This window comes from Dreissena polymorpha, chromosome 6 (assembly GCF_020536995.1).
Source record: "Dreissena polymorpha isolate Duluth1 chromosome 6, UMN_Dpol_1.0, whole genome shotgun sequence".
Classification (NCBI taxonomy): domain Eukaryota; kingdom Metazoa; phylum Mollusca; class Bivalvia; order Myida; family Dreissenidae; genus Dreissena; species Dreissena polymorpha.
Genome location: NC_068360.1, coordinates 102,769,980 through 102,781,843, shown reverse-complemented (window position 1 = coordinate 102,781,843; position 11,864 = coordinate 102,769,980). Strand labels below are relative to the sequence as shown.

General features: G+C 40.0%; 1 protein-coding gene across 1 annotated transcript in view; it reads right to left on the bottom strand.

Annotated features, from left to right (window-relative positions):
* Nucleotides 1-441: 441 nt before the first annotated feature.
* Nucleotides 442-11,864, bottom strand: part of LOC127835956 (uncharacterized) — a 136,017-nt gene continuing 124,594 nt past the window's right edge. Inside the window, exons 3-14 of the mRNA XM_052362375.1 lie at nt 11,420-11,506; nt 9,897-10,020; nt 9,312-9,418; nt 8,345-8,578; nt 7,696-7,835; nt 6,422-6,521; nt 5,893-6,027; nt 5,006-5,161; nt 2,677-2,766; nt 1,863-2,091; nt 838-983; nt 442-455 (exon numbers count right to left, since the gene is read on the bottom strand). Of these exons, the coding sequence (XP_052218335.1) occupies nt 442-455; nt 838-983; nt 1,863-2,091; nt 2,677-2,766; nt 5,006-5,161; nt 5,893-6,027; nt 6,422-6,521; nt 7,696-7,835; nt 8,345-8,578; nt 9,312-9,418; nt 9,897-10,020; nt 11,420-11,506 (1,562 nt within the window). The remainder of the gene's footprint in view (nt 456-837; nt 984-1,862; nt 2,092-2,676; nt 2,767-5,005; nt 5,162-5,892; nt 6,028-6,421; nt 6,522-7,695; nt 7,836-8,344; nt 8,579-9,311; nt 9,419-9,896; nt 10,021-11,419; nt 11,507-11,864) is intronic.

The following is an 11,864-nucleotide window of genomic DNA, read 5'->3' as shown; positions in this document are numbered from 1 at the left end:
TTTGTAAACCTATCCGTGCACATCTCACACCCACCTTTCTAGAAGACTGACGGATTCCTCATCTTCCGGCGTCTCATCCTGAGGCGCCATCACTTGTGCAGACACCAGCGGTTTGTCGTCTGCCGCGCCAGGCGTCTGGATCATCGTGTCGTAGCGGGTGCGCGCGTGCGGGGTGCGGCGACCGCCTGGCAAAGAAACTATACGTAGCAAAGACGTATTTAGTCGTGTATTGAACATTTAATTTTGTAAATGGTTATCTGTAGTAATTAAACAAAATAACATAACAACAACAATTATTCTAAACATTTGCATTCTAAAGATAGAATGCGAACATTCCTAGATGATCTTCCGTAACCATGAAAATGTGCTATCCCAGGATAATTGTCGCAAAAGTGCAGTGCGTTTACGTTACACGGTTAAATGTTTAAACTAGAATGGCTTTTAGGACATTAGTACTGTCAGGGAGCATGTAAATAAACTTTTGTCTCCTATGTTAAACATATATTTATGTATCTGTAACTTCATAACAAGCATAATTTTAATAAAGACCTGTTTTGCAAAACTGATCAGAACATTACAGTTTTATATGACTTTAAGCATATAAAGGTCATCGTCATTTACATACATCTATACAGTAACCGCATGAGTTTGAAGTAGACACAACACATGCAACATTTTAAAGAAAGATGCCACATGGATGAGGGACTACATTATGTCACACATAGTTTGATACATGCAACAAATATTACATTATTCCGAGCACAATTTCTTTATTTGAAATATAACTTATTTTAAACTACATATATGACATATTTTCTCGTATTTTAAAACATTTACCTTTCCTCCAGACGGACGCAGACCGCTCCTCCCTTACAGAGCGCAATTTCTCGTCGAATGAGTACGGCTTCCGGCTCCGTATCGGCGAGTCGTCCTCGCTAAACGTGTACGTCACTTCCTCGATACAGTTCGGACGGGCGTTAACCCTAGAACGGTAAAGTGTACACACTTATTTCTCCACTTGTTATATCCGTCGGTGCTTCCATTAAAACATCTTTATTGAACAACATAGTTGATAACGTAAGTCCCGAAGGTAAGTGCAGATATCAAAATATAATTCTCTAATTTTAATTGAAAAACTATATGTCAGTTTATGAAAGAAATACCGGTAAGTGTTTTTTTTCTGTGTAATTTTCGTTATTTAAAATACTTGTCGTTTCAATTAACGGAGTTTACAAAAACTCGTGGCGGCTGAATTCCTACTCCTCTGACACTTGGACTCGTTGTTTATTGACTGTTAAATAGATATAAGTAAAAAATAATGTCTTAACGTTCTTATACAGTTGAACCCAGTAGTTAAGCATGGCGAGAAGCAGGCAAATAGGTAAAGCTACCGTTATAATAATTGAAATTCGGGAATTTATTTTTTTTATTTCATAAGTATGTTTAGTTTAAACTATTTATTTAAGCTCGATTGCAAGGAAAGTCTCAGGCTTATTAAAGCGCTTTCGAGTCCGTTAATTGGGTAGAACGAGTACTTCTAGTCCGTTAATTGGGTAGAACGAGTGCTTTTCGAGTCCGTTAATTGGGTAGAACGAGTACTTTTCGAGTCCGTTAATTGGGTAGAACGAGTGCTTTTCGAGTCCGTTAATTGGGTAGAACGAGTACTTTTCGAGTCCGTTAATTGGGTAGAACGAGTGCTTTTCGAGTCCGTTAATTGGGTAGAACGAGTACTTTTTGGGGGATATCTAAAGAACACTCCAATTGTGAGCGTCGAAACGGACACCTCCCGTTCTGTGGGCGGACAATATATCCACTACGTCACGGCGACCTTTTTATTACATTGATATACATATAAATACTACCTCGATGTGCCCCTGGATGGGCACAAAGGGTCCTTCATCTTCTGTACGGCGCAGTGCTGCCTGGGGGCTCTACGCGGGACGGCCCGGGGATCCAGAGAGCGGGGGTCGAAAGCCCTGGGGTCTAGGGCGCGAGGGTCGAACGCCCGGGGGTCCACTGCTCTGGAGTCCATGTATTCCTCGGGCTTGGGGATGGTGGGCAACGGCTCTGTGTAGTGTACACTCTCTGGGGCTGATAAAACGTTTGTGTATTTTGAAACGCTTTAATTTTCAAACGAACATTGCATGGCACAATAATTGGACGAAAAATACGACACACATGAAATATGAGTTAAAATACCCACATAGCCTGTGACTTAAAGTGCCCACATGATTTTTGAATCCGATTTTCCCCATTACCTATGACTTAATGTTTTGTAAAGAGCTATTTCAACTGCGATGTGGTTAACATCAATTTATTAGGCGTTGTTTGTGGTATGAACATGTGCATGAATTAGTTTAGTTTACATTTCAAGCTGAAATTCTTAGAAATATGTAAATTAAAATAACACATGTAACTGATTGCGTACGCAATCTTAAAGTTATACTTTACTTACAAACTCTTACCGCGTTATACTTAGGATAACTCTTTCTTCAGAAACAAGAGTTTATAATCATAAATACAAACGTAATTTGTTCTATTTATATTCAACATAGTATAGTACATTATTTAGCATATTTCCATATAAAGAGTAACTTAGTTTGTTTGAATCAAATTCCATAAAATTGATCTTAACAGCACCACAGTGGCACGCATAAGTAAAAGCCTGTGACGTACACTCATATCTGGGCACCTCACAGGATGCTTCCCTCCGTTCGTTAGGTTGTGGTGGCGACTCCGTAAACAAGCAGATACCGGGCTCCGTACCTAAAACATGAATACAAATATAAGTCATCGCAATTACAAACACATTTGCGACATCATATAAGACTAGAAATGGCGCGGCAGAGGCCGACGCGTATCCCCACGCCGCAAGTTTGACCCAGGGGGCGCCCCAGGGTTGGTAATGGGGCCATGCATAGTCGAGATTGACAGTATTGACATAAGAGTTGTTCAGTATCAATTGGAAGTAAATCGGTGTAGAAATGAAGAAGTTAATGTAAAACAACATAAAGCAAGAGATATGTTTGTCAGAAACACAATGCCCCTACTGCGCCGCTTTGATTTATTATTATTTATTTATCATTTGGCAGGTTCATTAATTACCTCTCTTTAAAGCTTATTATTTCCCTACGATTTGTTTTTTTGACCTTTGACCTTGAAGGATGACCTTGACCTTTCACCACTCAAAATGTGCAACTCCATGAGATACACATGCATGCCAAATATCAAGTTGCTATCTTCAATATTGCAAACGTTATGGCCAATGTTAAAGTACATAAAATAAAAAAATGAGTGAAAATCTCTGACCCGGCCCCACCCCATCCCCCATAACTTTTGACCCAGGGGACAGATCAAAATTCCAAATAGTGCAGGGTCGCAAATATGCTCATAGCTACACTGTGTGTAAGTTTCAAGGTTATAGTGCTTATAGTGTAGGAGGAGATAGTGGCCAGGACGGACGGACAGACAGACGGACGTCGGAGATAACCACATTATCCCCACGCTTTTTTAAAAGCGTGGCGATAAAAACAAGACTATTGCCAAGTAATAAAAGTCCCCTTCCTACCTACAGATTCCACCATTTTCAGCAATTGTTCAAGTCTATTTGTTGCCATAGTAACCAGAATTCTTGACGTAGGAACAAATTGAAATGACGTGCATAATCTCCGTATTGCCATCTGTCCATGTTTCAAGTTTCATTAAAAAAAATATGAAGAACTTTTAAAGTTATCGCAGGATCCAGAAAAGTGTGACAGACTGACAGACACACAGAGCGCAAATCCTAAGTCCTTCTCCGGTTTCACCGGTAGGGGACTAATTTAACACATATTTTAATACCAAAGCAAAAAACTATGTTTATACTATTTCCAGTGTTTTCATCTACTGTATTAGTCACGCGTCAACGTCAAGTACTTTATGTCATATTCCATGTTTACAGTACTACGTGTAACGTACAATATGTTACATGAAGTCCTGTACCATATTTAAGGTACATTGTATTATGTTCGATGTGTCACGTACCATGTGTTACGTGATCTACATCACGTACCTTGTATCATGTGACATAAATAATGTTCCATTTGTTACGAGACCTACGTTAAGTACCATCTGTCACAAGATCTTCGTTACGGGCCATGTGTCACGTGTAGTACTTCATGTACCATGTGTCACGTGATCTATGTCATGTGCCATGTTTAGCATGACCTGCTTTGTGTGAAATGTGTCACGTTCGCTTCTTAATGCAGTATAAGTCAAGAGACCAATGTCATGTAACATGCATCATATTACCAATGTCATGTAACGTGTGTGGTGAGACTTGCGTTATCTACCATGTGACACGTGACGTACGGCTTGTACCATTTGTCGAATAACCTACGTCGTGTGTTATTTTTATCACCATCCACGTCAGGCTATGTTACCTGTGTTATTAACCATTTTTCACGTAACATGCGTCATTTGCACTATCCAACATGACGGAAGTCATGTACAAACTGCCACTTGACCTACTTAAACGATATTTCACGTAACAAATGTCATGTATCAAATTCTTCCTAACCTATGTCATCTACCATGAACCACGTGACCTGTGTCATGTAAACTTTTCCATTTGACCGACGCCATGTACCATGTTACACCTGACATGTGTTATGAAGCATGAGTTACCTAGTCGTAGTGATGTTACCTACGTCATGTACCGGGTAGCACCTGACCTACGGCATGTACCATATGCCGCATGACGTAAGTCATGCATCTTATACCAAGTGATGTACCTCATGTATATATTTAACATGACCAGCGGCACGTACCATATATCACGTGACCTTCGTAATATTTATCGTGACCTACGTAATATTACCCATGTTATATGCCATACGGAACACGATGGAACATCATAGTGGACGTGACACTAACGCCCTGTTAACGTGTCGCGCCTAGTTGACCACGTGTCACGCACAGTTGACCACGTTTCACGCACAGTTTGTCATGTGTCACGCGAACTTACTTGAGCTGTCGGTGGGCTGCGAAAGGGAGTCGGCCTCTGTCTCGTACACGACGGGAGGCGGCGGGTTGCGCGTCAGGTTCTCGAACGCCTCCATGAGCTCGTCACGTGAGCTGGACACCGTGGTCACGCTGGAGATCAGGCTGTGACGCTGGCTCCCTGTAGCGGGGAGTATAATAGCTATAGTACGAGGATGTTTAGTAGCATTGTTTGTAAGGGATTAGTGGTAAATCGATTAAATATTTAACATACATGCACATTTCATATCGCTTTTTAAAACTTGTAAATTTCCCCAGGTAAGAGAATTATTATAGTCATAGAGCGATATTTTTGTGGTATTATTTTTTCCTACTGAAGTAAATTGAATTAATATTTAAAATACATGCACTTTTCACATCGCTGTTTTATTTATTTATTTTCTGAGAAGGCTATTGACTGCGTGTATTATAAATATCACGATACAACTGTTATAATTCGTATATACGTTTTCATGACCATACGTTCTGCATTATAAGTTTAATGCAAAAACGTATGAGAAAATAAAGCACAATGCAAATACAGCTCTCCAATTCACGTTGAAACCTGAACACGACACAACGTAATCTTGCGAAATGAAATATGCAGGCGTTACTACCAATCATTCCATATTAATTCAGTCAAGCCTTTTCTGACATATTTTTGTTTCGGCATTCATAAAATCGTTCAAGTATTTTCGATTTATCACATGACGAATATATTTGACTGACCATTGCCAGTTCGGATTTATTTTTCTTATACAATAAGATGTTAAGCTTGTTGGGCCTACAATTTGATTCGATGGATAATGGCGAAGGACTATGCGCGTTAGTTATCTTCGATATCAAGCACACTGTTATGGCGTGTGTCCGCACCTTTTTCGCTTGGTGTGCTCCTTGTACCCTGGGATCTGTTCTTGCTGTAAGCGCTCTGGGGGCGGGGCGGTGCCATGGTGAACAGCGCGTGGATCTGTTCCGCACTCGCGTACTTCCGGGGACTCAGCATCACCGCTGAATACATGGGTACGAATTTAAACGATTTATAAATATAATTATCAAAATAATAACATATGGCAATATATATTTAGAATACGAAGAGTGACCGAACTTAATTAACGTGTCAAAGATTTAGTCGATGCAAATATACGCCGGCATTAACTGCGAAGTACATTCGGACATGGGATGCCATGTTAAGTTTCGTGATGGGTATATGCCAATAATATAACAGCTGACATGTTAAACATATTCAGTATACAGTTTCAGGAAGAAGAAGAAGGACCCCCTCCCTCTTGGTCAACCTCTGCGAGTTACCGGAAGCTAATATCCATCGATTAAACGTTCGCAGTCACGGTAAATTAAATAAAAGGGTATTAAGATTAAGTTTAAGTGACAAAATACACGTTACCTTGGTTATCATAGCTGTGCGTCTCTGCGGTAGTGGTGGGCGGGCCCGGCGGCCTCCTGGCACCACGGGACGGCTTTTTAGTGTCGCAGTGGGCCATCATCTGCACAAAAAAGAAAGAGCGTCGAACAAAACGCCCATTGGTCAGGGTGATAGAAACAATAAGTTTCCAAAGATTGTTACCGAATTGGAAGCATGTGCGAAGTCTCTAAATGTCTGCGAAGTGAATCTACGTCATACGTAGTAAAACAAAAATACGATGTGTTTTTACATTTATTGTTGCAAATTAGGCCATGCATGTTCGATTCCCTGTTTAGCGTCCCCGGGCCGGTCGATGTTCGGATGCCCGACCAAAAACCACACACACATTTTTAGAATGTGGAAAATCAAGATATAAAGTGTATAATACTCTGGCGGCTAACATTGATCGAAAAGTGAATCGCAAATAGACACCACGGCAGTTTCTTTCTCAGTCTCCTATAGAAGAGTTGTCGTTTACTGCGCTAACAAAAGAATGTACCTGGTTTTGGAATCATCACTTCGAAATGATTTTTGAGAATGGGGGTTTGCTTATGCCAAATAATAGATCTAACCGTTGTATATTTTGGGATTAATACCAGTATATATATTTTGCATTGTCGTTAAGGATTGACTGACGAAATATGTATCCAAGCTATGAAGATCGCAAATATGAGGCCTCAACACATTGACCGGATGTTCGTTGGCTTTGTAGCACCTTATATTCGTCAAATGCAATACTATTGAACCGTGCTCTGTGAAAAGGGTTTTAATTCATATGCATAAAGTGTCGTCCCAGATTAGCATGTGCAGTCCGCACAGGCTCATCAAGGAAGACGCTTCCCGGCTAAACTGGATTTTAGCTAAGAAGATACTTTCTTAAAACAGAAAAATATCATAAAAGCGGAAAGTGTCGTTACTGAATAGGTTGTGTGGACTGCACATGCTAATCTGGGGCGACACTTTACGCACATGCACTAAACACCCTTTTCACAGTGCACGGCTCTATTATATTTGTTTTATATGTTTAATTGGGCCCCGCATCCGATTTTTTTTAAAGACGAGTTGTTTTTCTATTGATTTTGTTAATCCTACATATTTTACGATATGCATTTTTTCGTTAAACAGTATAATGTAAAACTGACGGTATCTAACAGACTGGATGCGTTTAACAGAACAGTTCAATAATGTACACATTGTTTTTTGCTCCTCGTGCTCGCCTCTGATTATATAGAATGTGTGTTTATTGACAAACTGACCGCTTTCTGCGCCTCGGCCTTCTCTATGCTGATTGAGTCTTCGCAGTACTCCGGGTCCGCCTTGTGGTACTTGGGGTTCTCGTTGAACACCAGCTTCAGGTCGTTGAACGTCGCGTAAGGGTTGATGTTCGCGTCCTCGTCTGAAGTGAGGGGAGAAATGAGGTGATTAGCGGCAGTTTTATTGTAATACATCTTTTGAAGGGAGGGAGGAGGGGGGGGGGGAGGAAATAGGAGATTAGCGTAACTTAATTTATATCTGAAGGGAGAGGAGAAAATGAGGGAAGTTTAATGTAATACATCGTCTCAAGGGAGGGGGAAATTATGTGATAGTTGCAGTTTATTGTATTTAAACGTCTGAATGGAAGGGTACATTTAGGGGATTAGCGACAGTTATTTTAGTATGGAGAAATTGCAAATTTAAGATGCATACATAAATTGAAGAAATATGCTAAACAACCACTAATTATTGCTTAGTCTGATTGAATCGACTAGATCAAGAGAAGTTGTTAGAGTAAATTGTTGGCTGACAAAAGAAGCTCACAATATGAGCTCAAAAATATAACAAACAATTTCAAGCTCAAACTGAACCCTCGGCTGTTGGCATTTAATTGGTTATCACGTTGATGACACACTGCCAATAATAACTTACCATCTTGCTCAAGGGAGGCGTTATCGCTGTTTGTCTTGCTGACGTCATGGAACCCCCATGGACTGTGGTGACCGGACAGGTTGTCGTCGCTGTGTAGCGAGATTAGCAGGTTGACGTTTCGGTTGAGCCGTGGGTCGCCGGGGCTGTCGCCGCTGACGAAGTTGAGCCGCTTGTCAAGGTCGTTCATCAGCGACGTCTCGGCGGTGATGTCCCGCCTGATGTTGGAGCTGTTCTCTGTCGATGAACAGATAAATGCCGTCGATACAGTTGTTTGTTGAAGAAATGAAAGAAACGCAGTATGTCGGAGAAATATTCAGCCGACGTGCCTTAATATGAATGGGCAGCGATAAAATTAACTATCAAATGAGGTAAAGAAATCAGAATATAGACAATTCAATATGGACGAATAGTACAAACAACGAAGGAAGATAATAATACAACGATTATGCTGTTGAATAATCTGTTTGAACAACGGGTAAATGGAGAATGCATTGACGTTTAACATTCGTAAATTTAAATTGTGATATACGATTTACGAAATTTAGGTTCACTCTAAGTTTAGAGCGTGACAGTATTTTTTTACCGCGGCTAATATCTTTTACAACTTACTAAACGTTTACTGTCGATACTCGGATACAGACGCATCCAATATTTAAGTACCGATACGACAGATGAACTATACACAGTTGACTATAAATGAGGGTCGCTCTTTGAAAAGGGGATGTAATGCATGTGGGTAAAGTGTTGTCCCAGATAACCTGTGTAGTGATAACATGCTTTTCAAGGACGACACTTCCCGCTTTTTTAAATTGTTCGTGTAAAGAAGGTCTCTTCTAAACAAAAAATAAATCGAGGCGGAAAGTTTCGTTCCTGATTTGCCTGTGCGGACTGCACCGGCTTATCTGGGTCGACACTCTACGCATATGCATTACATTCCGTCTTCACTGAACGCGGCTCATGTATATACCTTTGTAGCGCATGACCTGACGTCGACGCACGCAGAACAGTGCCACGCCGACCCCAACAACGATCAGGACGACGAAGGCGGCACTGAGAGGCGCCCATGATGTAGAGCTTCTCGTAGAATAATGTTTTCGTCATTGTGCGTCACGAACAACGGCTCTAGAACACCTGCCAACAACACGAATTTACTCTTTGTATCTTATTAAACCGTTAAAAAACATACCTAATAATACACAAAACTCTGTCGGACAGCTGTCGTAGTGATTTGTGTGTTTCATTTTAAGGTGTATGCCTTTTTTTTGATATAGTTTACCTTTATATTTTAATCAATTACATACAACTATTAAAAATAGGATTTACTTAATACAATTTCTACAATCTTAAGGCTGTTAATCAGCATATTATTTTGTGTGCCACCAACATAAATAAACACTGATTTCGAAAGATTTTGCTGTGCAATAGTAGCTTCCGGATTCACTAATCCTTTTGAGTGAACGCGGTGAATAATTGTCACCAAAACGTCTCTAGTCCAAGAACGCCATGGTTTTTAAAACGAGTTATCGGTGATCAGAGTCGGCGATTGCAAGACCTACTTCCGGAGAAAGTGAGCGTTCCGAACACGAGCTGACACTCTGTGGAGCCGGCATCGCTGTAGGCCGTGACCTTCATGGAATATCGAGTAGCTGGATTTAGGTCCTCCACCACATGCACGTCTGCCGAGCACACATGTTAGTTTTAAATTAAACCTTTTTATTTTAGCTCGATTGCTTTCAAAGTCCAAGGCTAATTGAAACGCATTCGAGGCCGTTTCCTGGGTGAAACCAGTACTTGGTGTATTTGGAGAGACCCATATAACACTCACAAAAAAATATCAAACCTTAACCTTCCGGTAGCGAAGCGGGCACCATATACACTACTAGTGCGAAATGTGGTTAGTTTTAAATGCTAGCAGGTTGCTACAACCCAAAATAATTTTACAACCACAAAGAGGGGAACTCCAAGTTGATAGATGGTTTTTACTGTTAATGAGACGAGGGCATTGCCACTACATCCGTCTTGTCTCCCCGATATGAAGTTACTATGAATGTGGTTGCATTTTATGCAAAATGATCGCAAGTTTATCTGTTACAATGCGCACTCTATATGGCTGTTACCGCAGTGAAAACGTACATGAACAAACATCGCTGTGGAACATGACATGTCTATAGGTATCATTAAAGGATATAACGAAAATAAAGGCGACGATCAGATATAAAATATCCATCGAACAGTTACGTGTATAATACAGGTAGGGATATTCAAATACACTCATGGCAATACTGTTCTCTCGTATGTCAGGTGGGGATATACAAACACATTCATGAAAACACTGTACTATCGTATTTCAAGTGGTGATATTCAAACACATTCATGGCAATACTGTACTATCGTCTTTCAACTACGGGAATTCAAACACATTCAATGCAATACTGTACTCAAGTATTGAACTAGTGATGTTCAAACACATTCAATGCAAATACCGTACTATCGTATCAAAAGTAGTGAAATTCAAACACATTCAAGGCAATACTCTACTATTGTACTGAAAGTAGTGATATTCAAACACATTTAAGGCAATACTGTACTATCGTATTGAAAGTAGTGATATTCAAACACGTTCAATTCAATACTCTACTATTGTACTGAAAGTAGTCATATTCAAACACATTTAAGGCAATACTTACTCTCATATTGAAAGTAATGATATTCAAACACGTTCAATGCAATACTATACTATTGTATTGAAAGTAATGATATTCAAACACATTCAAGGCAATACTGTACTCTCGTATTGAAAGCAGTGATATGCAAACACGTTCAATGCGATTCTGTACTATCGTATTTAAAATAGGGGTATTCAAACGCATTCATGGCAACACTGTACCCTCGAATTTCAGCGTAATACAAATATTGACACAATGTCTCTAACTCCGAAACATTGCGAAAGACATCACAAAACCCATGTTTACTTAAAACGTACAGTATTCCAGTTAATGTTGTTGTTGACTTGGACACCCACTGTGTATCACCCCATATCTGGTAGCGTATGGAAAAATAGTTGATACCACATACGTTCACGTTGCCACGACCGGAAGTCGAGCTCCACCGACGTCGCGTTGACGCTGCGTAACAGCTCATCTTGTGTCGGCGCTATTGGGGCTGATAAAGGAATAATAAATTGATTAACACGCTATTACATTGTTCTCTAATGTCGGCAATTTCACAATACAATGCGAATGTAATCTTCATTATACCAAATATACAACGTATGTGCATATACAAATTTTGTTTTCATATTGCATGTCATATTAAAAATAATAGTTAACAGATTTTAGAAATACGACATGGACACAATATATCTTGATGTAAAGTTTTGTTTCATATACCCCACCACTTATCTTTAAGTCAAAATGAAATCAATCATATGCACCGTTTTACAATTCTTAACAGAGATAAAAACGCATTCTGACCGATAAGAGTCAGACTGATTGTAACACGGGCAATATTTATCTGGATT